This window comes from Giraffa tippelskirchi, chromosome 4 (genome assembly GCF_054371585.1).
Source record: "Giraffa tippelskirchi isolate mGirTip1 chromosome 4, T2T-mGirTip1v1.2.pri, whole genome shotgun sequence".
Lineage (NCBI taxonomy): Eukaryota > Metazoa > Chordata > Mammalia > Artiodactyla > Giraffidae > Giraffa > Giraffa tippelskirchi.
The window spans coordinates 30,895,145-30,917,389 of NC_137278.1; the positions used below are offsets into that span (position 1 = coordinate 30,895,145).

The 22,245-nt window shown below is 38.3% G+C and overlaps 1 protein-coding gene across 50 annotated transcripts in view; it reads left to right on the forward strand.

Moving 5' to 3' along the window:
- NCOA1 (nuclear receptor coactivator 1) overlaps positions 1 to 22,245 on the forward strand; it is a 220,887-nt gene that overhangs the window by 131,757 nt on the left and 66,885 nt on the right. For all 50 annotated transcript variants that reach the window (XM_081592675.1, XM_081592695.1, XM_081592710.1 and 47 more), the window contains 4 exons: positions 7,529 to 7,626; positions 15,800 to 15,977; positions 17,860 to 18,039; positions 19,329 to 19,424. In XM_081592675.1, coding sequence (XP_081448801.1) covers positions 7,529 to 7,626; positions 15,800 to 15,977; positions 17,860 to 18,039; positions 19,329 to 19,424 — 552 coding nt within the window. The remainder of the gene's footprint in view (positions 1 to 7,528; positions 7,627 to 15,799; positions 15,978 to 17,859; positions 18,040 to 19,328; positions 19,425 to 22,245) is intronic.

Here is a 22,245-nt window from a genome sequence, read left to right on the forward strand (position 1 = left end):
GACAAAAGGGAGGATATATCATCTATAAAATTCTATTAAATGAAACATTTAAAAGAAATAACTTTTGGAACTTAAAGTCAGGATTGCTATAAAAAACTTTACCCCATTACCTTGTTTTCTACTCTTTGCCTCCTCATTGTGTCGCCTGCAGCCATTTCAGGCACATGTTTGCCTCAGGTCTTTGCACTTGCTGTTCTCTCTATCTGGAATGCTCTTCCCTGGATGTACATAAAGCTTACTCCCGTATCCCTTTTATGTACTGGTTCAAATATTTTTTCTAAGTGAACTTGTCCCTCACTAACCTATCTAACACACATACACATGTGTGCATACACACACAACCATCTTTCTACATCTTCCTTGATTTATTTTCCCCACAGTATTTGTTACATCTAACATATTATACATTTTGTTTGTTTATTGTCTGCCTACCCTCACCGGAGCTTCATGAGAGCAAAGGTTTTTGTTTGTTCACCACTGTGTCCTTAATACCTAAAGCAGTTCCTAGGTACATAGTAGTCTTTCAGTGAGTATTTGTTGACTAAAAGGATAAAGTGTTGAAAGACAGTTTGAAGAAATCCCTTAGAAAGTAAGATAAAAAGGCAAGCAAACGAAAGCAAGAGAAAGATAAGAGGTAAAACATATCATTAGTCCCACGGGAAGAAAAAAAACAGGCCAACTAGAAGGGAAGAAATTATAAGAAATAATACAAAAACAAAAAAATTCTCAGAATTAGAGGATATGGGTTTCCAGATGGGAAGCATACATGTCATGTGCAGCACAATGACTAAAAAAGAAAGAAGAAGACCTCACACCAATACACAATTTCTAGACACCAGAGAGAAAAAACAAGAGAAAGGAAAAAAACACATACTGGATTACTTTCAGAAGGATCCAGATTTCTAAATAACAACACTGAAAATGAGAATCCTGGACCTAGAATTATGCGTTCATCCAAATGAAGTAAGGGTACAAAATAAAGACGATTTTCAGACATTTAAAGCCTCAAAAACGTTATCTCCTATGTACTTTTTTCAGAAATATCTATCAAGGGCTTCCCTGGCAGTTCAGTGGTTAAGGCTCTGCTTCCAATGCAGGGAGGGTGGGCTCAATCCTTGGTCAGGGAACTAAGATCCCACATCCTGCATGGTGCAGCCAAAAAATAAAAATTAAAAAGAAATATCTATCAAGACTAAGGTAGTAAACCAAGAAAGAAAGGCATTGGATCTTAACCCAGGGAAACCGTGGAATCATAACAGAAGAAAGGTAAAAGGAAACCAAGCGTTACAGTTGAGCAGCAGACTAAAGAAGTAGCCAGTCCCAATTGGAGGACGCAAATACAGTTCTCCAGGAGGAATATTTCCATGGGAAAGAGAATGGGACTCATAGGAATATATGATGACTGAGCAAATCGAGAGGAACTTTTCAGTCTGGTGGAGAGTTTAGAGATGAGTCAGACTTCACAGAAAAACTAAAACATAAAACATGAGAATTGTAAATTATAGTACATACCTTGACTCATTTGTGGACTGTATGTAGCCATGGTAACATAGATATTAAATACTGACTGCTCTAAAAATTATTGTAACTATACTAGGAGGATGGAAAGAGGGGAAGTATGTGTCTAGATGGTTGATGTAAGTAAATTAACTTCTTGCTTTTTATGATAGCGTGTTAATAGATTGCCTAACATGGACACAATCAGGATATAGCAAATAATCATGTTATTGAGAAATAAGGGATGTATTAGTTACAATACAGTCAAGGCTGTTATTTCAAGAGACCCAATGTACAGTAGCTTTAACAAGATAGTCTAGGTGTGTGTCAGAGGTTCAGATTCCTTCCATCGCTTGGGCTGTGCCATTCCTAGGGTATTGCCCTTCAGATCAGTTCAGTTCAGTTGCTCAGTCATGTCCGACTCTTTGCTACCCCATGAACCACAGCACACCAGGCCTCCCTGTCCATCACCAACTCCCTGAGTCCACCCAAACCCATGTCCATTGAGTCGGCGATGCCATCCAGCCATCTCATCCTCTGTCATCCACTTCTCCTCCTGCCCTCAATCTTTCCCAGCATCAGGGTCTTTTCAAATGAGTCAGCTCTTCACATCAGGTGGCCAAAGTACTGGAGTTTCAGCTTCAACATCAGTCCTTCCAATGAACACCCTGGACTGATCTCCTTTAGGATGGACTGGTTGGATCTCCTTGCAGTCCAAGGGACTCTCAAGAGTCTTCTCCAACACCACAGTTCAAAAGCATCAATTCTTCGGTGCTCAGCTTTCTTTATAGTCCAATTCTCACATCCCTACATGACCACTGGAAAAACCATAGCCTTGACTAAACGGACCTTTGTTGGCAAAGTAATGTCTCTGCTTTTTAATATGCTATCTAGGTTGGTCATAACTTTTCTTCCAAGGAGTAAGCGTCTTTTAATTTCATGGCTGCAATCACCATCTGCAGTGATTTTGGAGCCCAGAAAAATAAAGTCAGCCACTGTTTCCACTGTTTCCCCATCTATCTGCCATGAAGTGATGGGACCAGATGCCATGATCTTAGTTTTCTGAATGTTGAGCTTTAAGCCAACTTTTTCACTCTCCTCTTTCACTGTCATCAAGAGGCTCTTTAGTTCTTCTTCACTTTCGGCCATAAAGGTGGTGTCATCTGCATATCTGAGGTTTTGATATTTTTCCCGGCATTCTTGATTCCAGCTTGTGCTTCCTCTAGCCCAGCGTTTCTAATGATGTACTCTGCATATAAGTTAAATAAGCAGGGTGACAATATACAGCCTTGATGTACTCCTTTTCCTATTTGGAACCAGTCTGTTGTTCCATGTCCAGTTCTAACTGTTGCTTCCTGACCTGTATACAGGTTTCTCAAGAGGCAGGTCAGATGGTCTGGTATTCCCATCTCTTTCAGGATTTTCCACAGTTTATTGTGATCCACACAGTCAGAGGCTTTGGCATAGTCAATAAAGCAGAAATAGATCTTTTTCTGGAACTCTCTTGCTTTTTCGATGATCCAGCGGATGTTGGCAATTTGATTTCTGGTTCCTCTGCCTTTTCTTACACCACCTTGAACATCTGGAAGTTCACGGTTCATGTATTGCTGAAGCCTGGCTTGGAGAATTTTAAGCGTTACTTTACTAGCATGTGAGATGAGTGCAATTGTGGGGTAGTCTGAGCATTCTTTGGCATTGCCTTTCTTTGGGATTGGAATGAAAACTGACCTTTTCCAGTCCTGTGGCCACTGCTGAGTTTTGCAAATTTGCTGGCATATTGAGTGCAGCACTTTCACAGCATCGTCTTTTAGGATTTGAAATAGCTCAACTGGAATTCCATCACCTCCACTAGCTTTGTTCGTAGTGATGCTTTCTAAGGCCCACTTGACTTCACATTCCAGGATGTCTGGCTCTAGGTGAGTGATCACACCATCGTGATTGTCTGGGTCATGAAGAACTTTTTTGTACAATTCTTCTGTGTATTCTTGCCACCTCTTCTTAATATCTTCTGCTTCTGTTAGGTCCCTACCATTTCTGTCCTTTATTGAGCCCATCTTTGCATGAAATGTTCCCTTGGTATCTCTAATTTGCTTGAAAAGATCTCTAGTCTTTCCCGTTCTATTGTTTTTCTCTATATCTTTGCATTGATCGCTGAGGAAGGCTTTCTTATATCTCCTTGCTCTTCTTTGAAACTCTGCATTCAAATGGGTATATGTTTCCTTTCTCCTTTGCTTTTTGCTTCCCGTCTTTTCACAGCTATTTGTAAGGCCTCCTCAGACAGCCATTTTGCTTTTTTGCATTTCTTTTTCTTGGGGATGGTCTTGATTCCTGTCTCCTGTACAATGTCACGAACCTCCATCCATAGTTCATCAGGTATTCGGTCTGTCAGATCTAGTCCTTTAAATCTTTTTCTCACTTCCACTGTATAGTCATAAGGGATTTGATTTAGGTCATACCTGAATGGTCTAGTGGTTTTCTCCACTTTCTTCAATTTCAGTCTGAATTTTGCAATAAGGAGTTCATGATCTGAGCCACAGTCAGCTCCCAGTCTTGTTTTTGCTGACTGTATAGAGCTTCTCCATCTTTGGCTACAAACAATATAATCAGTCTGATTTTCGTGTTGACCATCTGGTGATGTCCATGAGTAGAGTCTTCTATTGTGTTGTTGGAAGAGGGTGTTTGCTGTGACCAGTGCGTTCTCTTGGCAGAACTCTATTAGCCTTTGCCCTGCTTCACTCTGTACTCCAAGGCCAAATTTGCCTGTTATTCCAGGTGTTTTTTGACTTCCTACTTTTGCATTCCAGTCCCCTATAATGAAAAGGACATCTTTTTTGGGTGCCCTTACCCATGTCAAACATGGCTCACCTGTGCACACCCCAGACGACAAGAAGGGGAAAGAAAACTGAAAGGTATGCTTCTCTCTCTTTAAGGACAAGACTCAGAAATTGAGTGTCACTTCTGTTCACATGCCTTAGGCTAGTCGATATAGCCTTCTAGCCACCCCTGCCTTAACTTTTGCGTAAAATTTTATGTTTTACTTTTCATGCATAGTTACTCAATGTACTTGGCCTTGAAAGTTTATGTTCTTTTGGAACTATTTCTTTTTAAAAGAACAAACAACAACAAAAAAAACCTGTCTTAATGTTACAAATACACGAAATGATGAAGGAAGTGTATCTTAGAACTAGATGAGAAACTCCCATGCTATAATAATTTAAAAATAAATAACCCAATTAATAAATGGGCAAAGGCTCTGGATAGAAACTTCTCTAAAGAAAAACATACAAATGACCAGTAAGCACAGGAAAAACATACTCAATATTATTAGCCATCAGAAAAATGCAAATCAAAACCACACTACAAATACCACTTTACATTGCTAGGGTGGCTACAGTCTAAAAGACAGATAGAAGCAAGTATTGGTAAGGATGGGAGAAGTTGGAACCCTCATACGGTGCTGGTGAGAGTGTAAAATTGTGCATCCACTTTGGAAAACAGTATAGTAGTTTCTCAAAATATTAAAAAGGTAGAGTAATCATATAGCCCAGCAAGTCCACTTGTAGGTATATAACCAAGAGAATTGAAAACTTACACAGAAATGTTCATAACAGCATTAATCATAAATAGCCAGTAAGTGGAAACAAACTATATCTATCAACTGATCAATGGGTAAATAAAATAAGGTATACTTATCAGTTCAGTTCAGTCTCTCAGTCATGTCCGACTCTTTGCAACCCCATGAACCGCAGCACGCCAGGCCTCCCTCTGCATCACCAACTCCCGGAGTCTACCCAAACCCATGTCCATCGAGTCGGTGATGCCATCCAGCCATCTCATCCTCTGTCATCCCCTTCTCCTCCTGCCCCCAATCCTTCCCAGCATTAGGGTCTTTTCCAATGAGTCAACTCTTCACGTGAGGTGGCCAAAGTATTGGAGTTTCAGCTTCAACATCAGTCCTTCCAGTGAACACCAGGACTGATCTCCTTTGGATGGACTGGTTGGATCTCCTTGCAGTCCAAGGGACTCTCAAAAGTGTTCTCCAACACCACAGTTCAAAAGCATCAATTCTTCGATGCTCAGCTTTCTTCACAGTCTAACTCTCACATCCATACATGACCACTGGAAAAACCATAGCCTTGACTAGACGGACCTTTGTTGGCAAAGTAATGTCTCTGCTTTTAAATATGCTATCTAGGTTGGTCATAACCTTCCTTCCAAGGAGTAAGCGTCTTTTAATTTCATGGCTGCAATCACCATCAGCAGTGATTTTGGAGCCCAAATACATTGGAATATTATTTAGCAGTAAAAAGAGTGAAGTACTGATAAATGCTTCAACATCGATGAATCTTGAAAACATTATGCTAAGCAGAAGAAGCCAGTCACTAAGGACTACAGATTATATGATTCCATTTATGTAAAATGTCCAAACTAGGCAAATCTGTAGAAATAGAAAGTAGATTGGTGGTTGTCTTGGGCTTGGGAATGTTGGGAAATGGGGAGTAACTGCTAAAGGGTGTGGGATTTCTGTTGGGGGTGATGAAAGTGTTCTAAAATTGATTGTAATGGTGGTTGCACAACTCTGTGAATATACTAAAAACCATTGAATCGTATGTTTTAAATGCCTGAATAGTGTGCTGTGTGAATCATAGCATAATAAAGCTGTATTATAAATACTAAATGAGATAATGTTTTATGGCCATTAGGTTCCCAAAAATTAAAAACTGTGTTGATATCAAGTATCAACATACAGAAAAACAACAACACTTGTATGTTACTGGTAGTACACCCTCTTTGACACCTAATTTGTCAAACTTAGGTAATGTTGAAAATATACAGGACCTGCAATCCAGCAGTTTCACTTCTAGTATTTACCCTAAAGAAGCTGTCACAAATATGCCAAAGAAAATACAGAAAATAGTTTATTACACCACTGTTCTTAGTAGTCAAAAGGCCTGCCATTAGGGGACTAGAAAGTCAACTGTGGGTTATTCATGCAGCAGTTCAAATGAATGTATCAAATTTATAAGTATCAGTATAGTTAAATCTCAAACATAATATTGAGTGGAAAAATAAGTTGAAAAAGTCTGTATGGTTTTATATAAACATTAGACACAAAACAGTACTGTATTTGTAAGATCATACATATGTAGTTGAAGTATGAAAACATGCTTAGAAATGGTTGTACTGCCTTCAGAACAGGTTACTTCTGGAAAGGGACAGAGGTGGAATGGTGGTAGAGCTGTAGTTCTGTTTGTAGTGTTTTATTTATTTAAAAGAGAAAGACCTGAAGCAAATAATGTTTAGATCTGTGAAAAATGAATGGCGGCTGTGGGAATGTAGCTGTCACTCTATGTATTTTTTGTAGTATTTGAAATATTTCATATTTTAAAGTGAAAAAAATGAATCTCTGTATTCAGTAATACCATATTAGGTTTTTTGGTGAGCTAACCAGTCTGACAGATTGGAAACTTTTATTAAAGTGTTGTTGCTACTTTAAGACATGGTTGGACTTTTCAACATCTCCACACAAAAGAATTCCAAATTATTTAGCAGCTGTTGTTTTATCAATCAGATCATAATGACATGAAGGTGAAAGTTCACGCAGGCTCACCAAGTCATATCTTCGATCTCTCTTCAGTGGCAATTGATCAGCTCAAAAAAGGAAAAAGAAAAATATAGGAATAATTATTCTTTTACAATTTGCCCATTTTTAAAAAGACTTTTGGTGTAGACTTTTTAAAAAAGGGTTATATATTTATACCATTTTTTCCATTTGTTGGAACACTGTACTTGATAGGTCAGAAAATTCAAGTCTTCCTGCTGCCACTTATTAGTTGTAAGATTACTTCACCTTTGTGAACCTCCATTTTATCATCTACAAAATGAGTATAATTAAGATTAAATGTGAAAGTGCCTAGATAATGAGTAAATGTTATTTGAATCTGAAACTAGGTGAATTTTGTTTTCATAAACTTGACATTGTGGAAATGAGCTCCTTTCAGATGTGTGACTTTTTGTTTCTGTGTTACAGAGAAATCAACAACTGATGATGAAGTACAGAAGTCAGACATCTCATCGAGCAGTCAAGGAGTGATAGAAAAGGAATCCCTGGGGCCTCTTCTTTTAGAGGTAGGTGTTCTCATTGACTCAGAAAGTGATCAGATTCTTTGTTCTAGCCAATCTGATTTTTTTCTTTATCTTCCTTACATTTTACATCCAATTAATAAATTATAAAACAAAGTAAAATTTTAAATAACTTTTAGTGATTATTTTATCTCAGAAACTATTTTCACAGTTGTTACTATTTCAGAATCAAATGTGAGGAACGGATATGAGAAATTTTCATAAAGGCATTCTAATGGTCACATGGAAAACTAAAGAAAACTGTCTGGCTTTGCTGTTTCTTTATGGTAGTTAGGACAAGTTAGGAAAATAAAACTTCTGAAATTATTTAGCTAGCTAGTGCTAATTCTACTGTGCTGTGTGCTTAGTTGCGCAGTCACGTCTGACTCTTTGCAACTCCATGGACTGTAGCCCACCAGGCTTCTCTGTCCATGGGGATTCTCCAGGCAAGAATACTGGAGTGGATTGCCATGCCCTCCTCCAGGGGATCTTCCCAACCCAGGAATCGAACCCAGGTCTCCCAGATTGCAGGCAGATTCTTTACCGCCTGAGCCACCAGGGAAGTCCAGTTCTGCTGTAGGATTTTACTTCTGAATAAGGGATGCCTCACTTTATTACAGTAGGTGTTTTCTGACTAAGAATTTTTTAACTATTTATGTGACCATTGTAAGGGAGCTTACTATTTTAACAACTCTCTGTCACACTTTTTAAAATGAAGAACTTTTAATCTTGAATTACTTTGTAGTTACTGTGTAATTTTCACCTGTTTTTTCCTGTCTATCTTTATTCCCTCTGTTCTCAACACAGATGTTTTGTTTCCAAGCAGGTTCGTCACCTTAAGTGTTCCCTGCCATGCATGAATGTTTAAAAACATACATATGTGTGTATATATACACTTAATCCCCACAGATTAGGCTTTTCTATCTCTTGGCCTAATTTTATTTTTTGTATGTCTGTATTTATTATATACATACATGTACATAGCTATAAATATGTGTATTTAAATCATACATGTATTTTTATATATATATAAAATAAATTCTTTCCTGTCCCACCTCAAGGCCCTTCTTTCTGGTAAAATCTTGCTAACACTCAGACTTGTATACATCTCTTGATTTTCTAACTCCTTTAAACATTTTTTCCTATTACCCAAACTAATCCTCTGTTTTTGTATTAAATAGAATTCCCTCTACCAACACCACTAATTTGAGAATATTCTCAGCATTCCCAATTTTGTAAAACTTCTTCAAAATCTTCTTTTATAAAACTATCTCTTCTTCTCTCTGGCTGCTCGTTAGCCTTATTTTCTCAGATTTCTCTTTCTTGTAGTTCAGTTCAGTTCAGTCACTCAGTCATGTCTGACTCTTTGAGACCCCATGGACTGCAGCACGCCAGGCTTCCCTGTCCATTACCAATTTCCAGAGCTTGTTGCTCAAACTCATGTCCATTGAGTCGGTGATGCCATCCAACCATCTCATCCTCTGTTTTCCCCTTCTTCTGCCTTCAGTCTTTCCCAGCATCAGGGTCATTTCTTATGAATCAGTTTGTCACATCAGGTAGCCAAAGTATTGGAGCTTCAGCTTCAGCATCAGTTCTTTCAACGAATACTCAGGACTGATTTCCTTTAGGATTGACTGGTTTAATCTCCTTGCAGTCCAAGGGACTCGCAAGAGTCTTCTCCAACACCATTGTTCAAAAGCTCAGTTTTCTTTATGGTCCAACTCTCACATCCATACATGACTACTAGAAAAACCATAGCTTTCTTTATCTGCCTCTTAAATGTTAGCTTCCCCCAGGTTCTTTTGGCTCTTTTCCTTTTGTTTTTTATTCTGTTCACATTTCCTGGACCGTTTTATCAACATCTGTATCTTTGTCTGTATTATGTTTTTGTATATGTGTGTGTGTGTTAAAATACCATTGAGGGCTTTCTGATTTGAAACAGCAGACACCAGTTCTGACTAAGTTAAGTAAATGTGGGCTTTTGTCATAGCTCAGCTGGTAAAGAATCTGCTTGCAATGTGGGAGACCTGGGTTCGATCCCTGGGTTGGGAATATCCCCTTGAGAAGGGAAAGGCTACCCACTCCAGTATTCTGGCCTGGAGAATTCCATGGACAGCATAGTCCATGGGGTTGCAAAGAGCCCAACACAACTACACGACTTTCACTTTCACTTAACCAAATGTGAATTCATTGGGATGCTATTTTGATACACAGAACCATGCTTAGAAATAAGGTGAAACCAAGGAGTCTTGGTCTTCCTTGGTAGCTCAGTTGGTAAAGACTCCACATGCCATGCAAGAGACCTGGATTCAATCCCTGGGTTGGGAAGATTCCCCTGGAGAAGGAAATGGCATCCCACTTTAGTATTCTTGCCTGGAAAATCCCATGGTCAGAGGAACCTGGTGAATTAGTCTAATGGGTTCACAAAAGATTTGGACACAACCTAGCAACTAAATCACCATCAAGGCATCTTAAAGAGGCTAGAAAGCAGAAACCATACAAATGGTCTCTTTGAAAGACCCCTCTGGACAGTGCCCTGCTGCCAGAATGAATGTGTTCCAGCCATGTACATTCTGATTGTAATTCTTCTCAAGGTTCACATTTAGGGAGGAAATTTCCCAATGGCCTGATTAAGAATCCCACGAGACTTTATTAAATGGGGAAGAAGTAACTCCTCAAAGGAAATCAGACATTCTCTGAAAGGGGAAAAGGTAGTTATAGTTAGAAACAAATAAGCAAAAACCAAATGATACGATATGTACCGGTAAGTCACACAGGTATATCTTTATCCCAGATCTCTTTTCACAGCTACCCTTTCATTATATCCTATTGCCTTTTCAGCATCTCCATCAGAAAGTTCCTCAGTCATTTCAAAATATAACATTCCTAAAGCTAAATTTATAACCAATCCCCTTATCTCCTATTTTTAAAAAAAAGTTAAAAACTTGGGTGTTTGCCCCCTTGCGTCCCCTTTGTGCAGGAAAGGCGCATATCCACCAGAACCCTGAAGTTATTAATGAAGGATCAGCCCTGTGCTTGTTTCCACAGCTGCTAGAGGTCCTCAGAGGCTGTTTATCCTGCATCTGTAGATTTCTCTTCTGTCATTTCCACTGTCATTGCCTTGATCCAGGCTCGCATTTGACCTGGAGTATCACAATAGCATTGCAGTTTGTCTGCCTACTTCCAGTCCACATGCCACACCCACTGCCAGAAGGATCTTTGTTAAAGCAGATCATGTCACTCTCCTGCTTAAAAACACTGCTTTCAAAACAATCCCCATGGCTTTTTGGGGGGTGGGGTGGGGGTGGGGATAATGGTGCTTTACTTTGAAGCTTTAAAAAAAAATAACTTTTTATTGTTAAGTATAACACAAAAATGACAAGTGCGTACAAGGTGATTTTTTTTTTTAACCTCTGAGCCGTTTCCTCTGTTTGAATGTTCTTTCCACCCCTTGTCCCCCCGAATTATTGCTCTGTGTCCTTCAGGCCTTGGCTCAGGTGTCATTGAGCCTTCTCCCAGGAAACTTTACCCACAACAGCCATTCCTTTGCCCATTTGGGATCTGTGCGTAACCTTTGTGAACGCCTCTATTGTACTACACTGTGACTATGTGTACTTGTCTTTTTCCCTCAGAGACTATAAAATTGTTGAGAATGTGTGTTTTATTCCCAGAACTTTGTCCAGTGACAGACACTTAGTGATACTCAGGGAAGTTTGTGTAATCATTTAAAGCGAGGGCCCTGTGAGAAGCCCTGGCCAGTGCAAACCCTGCGTTGAGACCCAGGGTGGTCTTCTTCAAAGGGTGATATCCTGGGAAGAGAGAAAAACTCTTTAACAACTGATGATGCTATACTGAATGGAGTGGCATTTGTTATCATCTCCTATGTGTAGCTCAGTGTCAGCCCAGCTTTGAGAACTTGGAGAAATAGGAAGATTCCTTCCCAGAAGCACACTTGGAAATTAATTATATGCACAACATATGAGGGAAACTTGTAGAATAAGAACAAGTATTAGCAAGTTATATTAATTAGATACAATTTTAGAAATTAAAAATGTTTATATATACATAGGAATAGTTTCAAAGGATTCCTTGAAATGTTACCAATCTCTTGGGAATAGGATTTTGGCAGATCTTATACTGTCTACTTAATTGTCATATTTTTAAAAATTTCAAGTATATATTTTATTTTAATTCGGAAAACAAAACAACAAAAAAAATACGCAGACCCAGCCCAGGATAGGCTGTCTGCATCTCAGGAGGTCAGCAGGACATCTCTGCAGCCATGGGGTGGCCTTTGTCGTCCTGTTTTCCAAGCCAATCTTTTCTGGGGAAGCTCAAAAGAAACATGATGCCCCAGACTTCTTAGAGGAAACGATGTAACCGAGGCCAAGCAGGGACCTGGTGAAAGTTCTGTATTCCCTGTAAGGCTGACCAGCTGCATATTTCAGAGGCCAGCTACTAGAATAACTTCCCAGCTTGGCAGTGAGATCAGGTGCAGTCAATGGGAGAGCCTGGAGAAGTCCCAGAAAGTGTGAAAAAAAGTGTGAAAAGTCTGAAGGGACTACAGACCTATTGCAAGGAAAGAGAGCTTTTAAGTCCTTTGCATTTCACAAATGCCTTAAAAATAATTGCACTGTGTAGTCCAGGTGAATCTCTCTGGACCTTGCTAGTGCTTGAGGTTTGTCTGCACACCACCCCCATGCCCACGACTGGCCAGTCTTCAGAGTGGGCAGAGATGACCCCAAGAGCGGGTCTCAGTCTCTCCCATCCCCACTGCAGACAAAGGGTAATAACTTCCAGACCTAGAGACAGATACGGAGAGTGAAAAAAGCAAGGGAGAAGCTGACTGACTTTGAAGTTAGACAGGGTCGCTAGGGAAGCAGTGTCCTAGAAGGACACCCTGAAAGCTAGATAGAAAAATAAGAAGGTAGTGATTTGGAAGCTGGGTAGTATACCCCTTGAAAGTGAAATAGCCAAGTTTTTTTACTTGCCTGCTTTGGATATCAATCCTGTTTCTTGCTCTGAGATACTTTGTTGTACCTGTGCATGCCTGTGTGCTCAGTTGTGTGCGATTCTTTGTGACTCCTTGGACCATAGGCTGCCAGGCTCCTCTCTCCGTGGAATTTTTCAGGCAAGAATTCTGGAGTGAGTTGGCATTTCCTCCTCCAGGGGATCTTTCTTCGATCCCTTTGACCAAATATCGAACCTGCATCTTCTGTACTTCCTGCTTTGGCAGACAGGTTCTTTATCACTGTGCCTCCTGGGAAGCCCAAACTGTTTTTTGTTAAACTCTTTTTAAGAGGCCAAAAGGGAAAAAAAAAAAAGTTACATTGTATTTACACTGATTCAGTTAATAGCTATGAACATTTTAAAAAATCTTTTAGATCTTCTAAGAAAATGATATGTTTGTATTTCAGTTATCCCTATTTTCACATAAACTTTAAGAAAAAATACATATATTGATCACTTGTTATGATCTGCTGCTGCTGCTAAGTTGCTTCAGTCATGTCCGACTCTGAGCGATCCCATAGATGGCAGCCCACCAGGCTCCCCTGTCCCTGGGATTCTCCAAGCAAGAACACTGGAGTGGGTTGCCATTTCCTTCTCCAATGCATGAAAGGAAAAGTGAGAGTGAAGTTGCTCAGTCGTGTCCGGCTCTTAGCGACCCCATGGACTGCAGCCTACCAGGCTCCTCCGTCCGTGGAATTTTCCAGGCGAGAGTATGGGAGTGGGTTGCCATTGCCTTCTCCTGTTATGATCTACTCTGATCTAATCTATAGAGCTAATCTATAGCTGCTCTGACTTTAAGAAAACAATTGGATATGAGAGTACCTTCTTGTGCTCATCTAAATCCAAAATAGATTAGTGAAAGGTTTGTCTGGTGTTGAGGTTTTTAGATTATAAATCACATCCCTTTCCTCTTCGCATTATGAACCAAATGAAAAATAGTCACAACAGTCAGGTGGAGTAAAAATAGCTTTATTTCTTTTTGTTCTTTTTAAAGAAGATATTAGCAGTATTTTTCGTGAGAACAATGCTGTGCTTCATTATTTTTTAAAATCTTGATTGAATGCTTTGGAATGCAGTGATTTTAAGGTGTAGTTTCAAGTTCAGTTTATTTGAATATTTGGCTTAAATAATCACCTGAAAATTCAAGACACCTCATATACTTGCCTGGAAAATCCCATGGACGGAGGAGCCTGGTAGGCTGCAGTCCATGGGGTCGCTAAGAGTCAGACACGACTGAGCAACTTCACTCTCACTTTTCACTTTCCTGCATTGGAGAAGGAAATGGCAACCCACTCCAGTGTTCTTGCTTGGAGAATCCCAGGGACAGGGGAGCCTGGTGGGCTGCCGTCTAAGCGGTCGCACAGAGTCGGACACGACTGAAGTGACTTAGCAGCAGTAGCAGCATAAAAATGAGGTAGATACAAATGGAAAAATGTATCATTGGATGAGTTTCTGAGTCACGTTACTCATTTTGAAATCCTACCTACCAATTATGTAAAAGATTTTTCTTCAAATTTCATCTTTTTTGTTTGGCCATACTGTGCAACTTGAGACATCTTCATCGAGGCTTGAACCCAGGCCCCAGCAGTGCAGGTGCTGAGTCCTATCCACTGGACCGGCAAGGAATTCCCTAAATTCCATTTTTTTTAATCTCAAATAGTGATTCTCCAAATTAATCAGAAGATGTTGCATTTTCCTTTTTTTAAAAAATGGGTTTTTAAAGCCCAAAAGCCTGGAAGACTTTTGAGCAGTGAGAAGGTTGTGTTTCTAAATGTTTAAACTGAGAAGATAATGTTTATAAGTGATTTACATCACTGTCAGCAACAAAATGATAGCTGTGGTAACATTTCAAAACATCCATTTTCACATACTGTCTCTATAACGTGTCTTTTTGAAAGCAGTGTATTTTCATTGTTAAAATTTCATCTTTACCCTGAAGGAACAAAATTAAGTGTGTATATTATTTGGAAAATACCTGCTGGGTAGGATATTATCATTACCATGCATCATCATAGAAAAGGTCAGCAAACTTGGGACACTTACCTTTTTTAAAAAAAGAAAAATGAGTAGCTCATCAACATTGTTAGACAGCTTTGTTAAGTCTTTTGCCACAAGTAACCAGCAAATCATGTGTAATACCAAGGGTGGTTACATCTTGTTACAAAATTCTGTAAATGTTGTGCTTTTTAAAGGACTTGTTTTTGTTGCTTTTGTACATTCTATAGCAAGTAAACTGCAACATGTTGCAATAAATAGAAGGATTATAAATAAGGTACCACTGTCATCTTCTGCATTCTGGATCCTCTCTCAGATTCTGATATGGACTGAGTGAGGCACCAGGGTGTTGACATGTTAATAAAGCTTAATTTCTTCCTTATGTTTTAGATTTTACTATAAATAGAGATTCTGACTTTTTTGCCGCACCTCTATGGATATTATATTCCCCTTGGGGCATGTACGTCTTCTTTTGGAGCTCCAGGGCTCCATCTCCGTGCATAGAAAGCCCTCTGTGACTTGGCTCCTGTTCGCCTCTCCAGACTCACTGCCTGTCTTGCGCCATGTGCTCCAGCAGCTCCAAACTGCTCTTCTGTTCCATTATGTGCCATGCTGTCTCCTCTGCCTAGAATGTTCTTCCCTCATTTCTCTTCCCCTCTTCCACTGTGCCTTTTATAACTCAGATCAGGGCCTGTAAGGAGCCTTTCTCTGCCTCCCACCTTGACCCCAAATAAGCATCCTTCTTTATACTCACAGAATAGTTTGTGTTGGTCTTTCATACTGCTTTTCTCACTGGCATTATATTAGGCTTATGTCTCTCCACTGTACCACAAGTTCCTTGAGGGTAGACACCAGGTCTTAACCCACAGTTTAGAGATGTTTATGTCTGAATGGGTCAGTCACTTACTTCACATTACTGCCATAAAATTTCTTTCTAAGGAAGAAGTTTGACATATTCGTTCATGCCTACATGAAACATAAGTGTACAGCCTGTTTTAAAATCCTGTTCCCTCCACAGAGAACATGCAATATTAAATCTTCTATTCAATACCTTTTTTTTTAACTTGACACATATTTCCAGTCTCTTTTTCAATATAGAAACATACTTATGTATTTTTCTTCTCTCTTTTAACCTCATAATCTCTTAATCCTTTTTTTTTTTGTCTCTTTACAGGCTTTGGATGGATTTTTCTTTGTTGTGAACTGTGAAGGGAGGATTGTATTTGTGTCAGAAAATGTGACCAGCTACTTGGGTTACAATCAGGAGGAATTAATGAATACCAGTGTCTACAGCATACTGCATGTGGGTGATCATGCAGAATTTGTGAAGAATCTGCTACCAAAATCACTAGGTAAAAGGAATCTGTTTTTTTAAAAGAATATGAGCTCTCTATAGCTTCCCACCAATAAAGTATAATTATTATTATGTTTATAATATATGGTATTATTCTATGTCATATGTATTTAAAATATTTTAAAATTTAATTTCAGCCTGAGATTAAATATGAAGGAGGAACATCATCAAATAGCAGATAGAGAACATTCCTTTTATCCTCTTGCTCTAGATTTTGCCATAATTCTGTGGCAGAGTTAGGAAGCAGAACAGTTAGTCATCTTGCTACAAGAAGCTTCTGCTTGGAATTCCTTTTGTTTTGAATTTTAGTTATGTCTAAGGAAGAGACAAGTGTGTATAATTTATCCTACCACCTTGCTCAGAGAAAAGAAAAAAGGAGGGAGGAAGGAATACTGTTCATATTACATACTTACTAAAATGACCATATTTTGATGTAAGTGGTTTCAACTCAGGAGTTCCAAACATGGTTGGAGTTCCATCCAGTGGTTGGATGGGCTGTTCACTGCCAGAGGAGGCTAGCTGAGAGGATAGATAGGGCTGACTTCCAGCCTGTGTTCTATTCACTAAGCCATGTACCTGCTCCTTAACCTGTAGGTGCTCCAGAAGTTGGGGGGAGAATCTTGGCTAGAAATCCTGTATAACTAAATCAAACATAAAAACAAAATGTTATCTATAGCTCTTTATTTTCTATGTTGTTCACTTGATGAAATGGAAGGAAGTGTTATTTCTTCTTTGAAAAGATAGTATGTGTTTACTGGGAGCCTGAAATGATTGTTACTATTAAAATCACTAGTTTGATACTTGAGTTATCAAGGGATCTTAATGTGGAGTGTGAGTGACTTGAGAGATAATATAGTGGATTCCTTTATTTTAAAGATGAGGCAAAAGTTATGTTATTGACCCAAACCTTACAACTAGTTTGAAGAACCAAGACTCTTTACTCCAGTATAGGTTTGTTTTCATGATTTCCTCTAACTGTTGTAGAGTGATGAGATAGTAAAAAGGAAGGAGATTCAACAGCGAGGCTATGGTAAGAAAACTGTTGGGAATGGTGAGAGAACAGCCTGAAAAACCCCGTCTGTAACCATGGCTTGAATATAATATTGTAACTGGGAAGTAGTGACTCGCTATACAGTGAGTCTCACTTGACATGTATAGATATCTGCTCTACAATGGAATTCAGTTTTCTTACACTGAATCCGGTAACATTTCTGTTTTAGCCATCATTTTAATGAAGTAAAATGATTATCTGCTATATTTAAGGCACTGTAGCATGCAGATTGTGCAAATAAAATAACGAGCAAGAAAAAAATGATTTAAAAAACCAAGGTTGGTCTCTGTCTATTCTAAAATTTTTTTTTGAGTGACAGGCTCATTTGAAAAACTTTGATTCCTCCAACCAGAAGGAGGAACATACAACATACTCTCAAGACATCCCTTAAGCATCCATGCCTTCCAGGTTAAAATTCTTGCTTAGTTAACAGACCTATGATTGTCAGTCTTTTTTTTGTTCAGTGCCAGGGTATATAGCAGGAAGCAAGTGGAAAAGCTTATTAACTAACTGCTATAAAATTCTGAGTGAAAAAGCAAGAAGCTATTAATTTTTAATTTTGTCTTTATCTGTTAACGAATTAGGGTATTTGTAAGGCCTTGTCTTTGAGGGAGGAAATCCTATACAGTTTCTTGCAAATTTTCTCTAATTGGTAAAAGGATTAGATTTTCGAAGGAAGGTAAGTCTCTTTTTGCCTCAGATCTGAAGGGGTCTGTCTTTTAATCTGAGTATCTAATTAAGCAGATGAGTAGAGGTGTGTCATTTGTATCTTCAGAGTTTGTACCTTTTCATCTCCTTCACAAGAGTATAATCAATTTTTCTTTCATAGTGAATGGAGTTCCTTGGCCTCAAGAGGCAACACGCCGAAACAGCCATACCTTTAACTGCAGGATGCTAATTCACCGTCCAGATGAGCCTGGCCCCGAGAACCAGGAAGCTTGCCAGCGGTATGAAGTGATGCAGTGTTTCACTGTGTCACAGCCGAAATCGATTCAGGAGGATGGAGAAGGTAAAACAGAGTGTGGTTTTAAGGTGTTCGATCGCTTTTCCCGTGGTTTTAGAAACAGAGAGGAAATGGATTATAAACTGCCTTCTTCAGATAATATTTTTGGTTACTATATTATATATCTTAGTGGCTCTTCAATTTGCTATATATTTCTTAATACTTAAGAAAAAAATTGCTAACATCTAGAACTACTCCCCTTTAAAATACCCCCAAATTCTCAGTTGTAGCTGACATTCCCACTAAAATGTCACATTCAAACCAACTTGCTGCCTAGAAATAAGAGCTGTAACTCACTGTTGCCAGTTGGAAATGTACCAGATGCAGCAGGCTGTTGAACAGCTCTGATTTTTAGAAAGTTTCAAGCTTAGCGTGTATGGAACACTGGAGAATAGAGCTAGCACTTTTGAGGCCATACAAGGTAATTTATAAGGAGAAAGCTTATGAGCAGATGAAAACACAGCTGAAGCTCTAATAGGAACAGGGTATGAACATGGTATTATTTAAATACGTTTCAGTGGATCAGTTTTCCATGCATGCTTAAACTGAACTAAGTTAAGAACACCACAAATTGGTGGAGTAAGGAACAGGGAAGGAAGCTGTGGAGAAGTCAGTCAGATGCAAAAAGGCTGGTCTGTAGTGGATCCTACCAAGGAAAGGGTACAACAGTCAGCTGGGGACTTTTTACAGAATATACATGCAGGCCTGTCTTATATGATTCAAATTCATGTTTAGCTGTGTGATACTGGGTGCAGCCTCTCACAAAAATAGAAATGGGACATTCAAAAAAATCACAGGTCCTAAGAACATAAGTCTTCTGTCAAGGCCAAAATAATGCTTCTTCAGAAACAGTTAAATGTTGTTTTTTTTTCATATGATAGTTTGTGATCTGCTCAGTGGTTATAGGAATAATCTTTGTAACCATTAATGAGTATAAGAAATTATGAACCTATATTTAAAAAACCACTGTGTTGCTTGAATCTAGCCAAAACTACTTCTTCAAATTGTTATACCCCAAGTACTTGAGATGCTTCGGTCTCCTCTAGTTTATGTAAGAACATTCAGTGGGAAGGGATAGGATAATTGATTCCAACTAGACCTCTTTCTGGAGCTGCTAGTGTTTGGTTGCAAGCAATTTTAATTCTGATATTATAACTGTTAGATCAGAGTCATTCCAATATTGTGTCAGATCTTACAACATGTATTGTTTTTACAAAAACCATTAACGGCAGTTAATAGATGTGAACCACTTTCTGTCCTCTTTTCCTTCAATTTCCCCTTCTTGTTTTGGGCAGATTTCCAGTCATGTTTGATTTGTATTGCACGGCGATTACCTCGGCCTCCAGCTATTACGGGTGTAGAATCCTTTATGACCAAGCAAGATACTACAGGTACTAGCTGCAAAGTTCAGAATGTTCTTTCAGCATTAATGAATGTGACTATCCCCTTAAAACTAATTGTGTCCCTCTCTTCTCTGCTGTTCAGCTGCTGTTCACTAGTCCTCTACAAAAAACATTTCAGATGTGGTCTTGATATTGTGCGTTTTAGATACTGTCATCATTGTTATGGGAGGGTGCTGGAGAGGAAATTATTTTATAATTATTCACATATCTCTATTTGTTGATTATAAATTATTTCTTCAAATTCATGAAAAGAAATTGACAGTGTTGATATTAATATATTTGCTTACAAATAGATACAAAAGGGTGGTTTTAATATTGTGCATAAATGTATCTGACTATTTCTTTTTTCCTTTATTCTTTTCCTTTAAATGTATTCAGCAAATACTGATCGAATGCCTGAAAATGCCTGTCATATGTATGATTGCTCTGGGTATACATGGTTGAGCAAAAAGCAATGATACGATTACAGATTTGTACTTTTTTGATGGAAAAGGTATAAGTGGTATAAGAAAAGCTAATAGGGAGGTCCTGTTTTAAAAATCAGCTGGTTAACAGAAAGCTTGTTGAGCTGATATCCTTTAAGCCCCAAAGGATGAGATTATGCCAACTGTGCCAACTAAGAGTGTTGGAAGGGTGCATTGAGGAAGGGTCATGGTACAGAATGAGTGCTCCTGATTGAGGAAACAGAGCTGCAGAAAGTTCTAACACAGAGACGTCTGTTAGAACTGAAAGGAGGACAGGAGGCAGCCACAAAGTGAGTGAGTACCTGAAAATAAGCCCTTCTTTTTAAAGGCCTACTTCAGATTTGATTTTTAGCAAAAACAAATTGTTACTGTTGTTTAATATAAAGAATTTCTCATATGTTGTTTAATCTTTTTAAAAAATTTTTTTATTTAAAAAAATTTTTTTGGCTGTGCCTCGTGGCATGCTCAGGATCTTAGTTCCCCCACCTGTGATCAAGCCTGCAGCCCCTGCAGTGGAAATGGGGAGCCTTAACCACCGGACCACCAGGGAATTCCCCTATATTGTTTAATCCTATCTTCACTTTAGGTTTTCATACTTTTACATCAATGAGAATTGTATATATATCACTCACCACTCTAGTTTTAAAATAGAGATAGATACTACAGATAGGTTTTTATAGCAGACCAGGATTTTAAAAATCATTTCTACTAAATTTTATTCTTTGTGAATGTTTACTTTTTTACTTTACCATTGTTTATAAGATCCTCTTATGATATTTATTAATGTTTTAGCCCCAGAAATCTAATATTCCTATGTTGTATGCTTTATTCTTGGGTTTTAAAGATACACTCCCAACTGCTCTTACTAAAGAGTGGTAGGTGGGGATACATTGGCACAGAGAATAGAATACAACAAAGAGAATGGGAGCTTAAATATACAGCATCTAAGTGTAGTAATGATCAATTTGCATGCCTTTCCTGTCCCTTTTTGAGTCTAGCATGTATGCGTTACTTTCTACCAGTGAACAACACTGGAAAAATTTAATATTGAATTGAAAACCAAAAATGTTATTGCATGAAGGAAAAATAGGGTCTGTTAAAAAAATATAGCTGGTCTTTTGGGTCAGTAAAACCAAATAGGGCTTGAGAGAGAGCAGAATAAAAACCTATTGGAAAGGGGTGATAGTTAGTCCACAGAATAAATGTGGAAGACAGGGGAGACCTAAAAATTATGAGGATAATTTAGGAACAATATAGTTCAGCTTTTCCTCAATTGTATTTCTATAAAATGAATCTTAGATTGTTTTAAAGAAGACTATTTTTCCATAGGAACAATGATATAACTGGTAGTTTTGTTTCTGACCAAGGACCCAGCATTAAAATCTTAATATTCCTGATTTTAGAATAAATCTGTAAAAATTAAAAAGCTTTGAATCATGAAGTAATTATAAATCTAGAGGAAACCTCAGAGATTATAGAATCCAGCCTGTCCATTTTACACATGAGGGAATGGTGACTTTTCCAAAACCAGGCAACTAATTACTGAGAACAGACTACTTTAGGCCCTAAAATAGGATTCTTTCTTTATATTGTGTTTTCTTCCACCAGTGCACTATTAAAAGGGCATTACCATACTGTACACAGTTACCACACAAAAAATACCAGAGAAAATATAAAGTATAAAGAAAATGTAAAAATGCCAAAATAATATGAAGTATTCTTAAAATATAAAATTAGCATTATATCATGGGATTGATTTAGATTAAAAAATCATAAACTAGTTATAGAAAGTATTAGATATTTAATTCCTTAAATTTTAGTAGTACTTCCAACTCTACATAAAGTGGTTCATGTCCCTTAAAAAAAATAAGTTTTCTCCCTGGAAATGTTGAACAGTGGTTTGGTTGGTTGGTTAGTTAAACTTTGCTCTAGCAAGCAGAAATATTCTAAGTCAACCTATTTATGATTCCCTCCTAAGATACTCATCACATTACTGATCATTTGTTACCATTATTGATAATTTTATTACTTGCTACCCTCCAGTTCCACAATTACAGACTTCCTTGCTCTCATGTGGCCTAATACTGAACTTGAACACACAAGCGCAAACACACAGGCCTCCCTTTGTCACTGCATATGAGGAGTATTATTGCATTTGAAGATTATGTAACAGTGGATTCTCTGCTATAACGAATTCTTAGTTCCTGATGTGATGAGACAAAAACTGAATGACTGAAACTCTTAGGAAGTCCAAAATTATCTATAGTTTCAATCACAGTCTTCACCAGGCTTTCCCCAAACGGTTCTAAAATAACAAAAATTCCCTCGTTTAAATTTTGATGTAT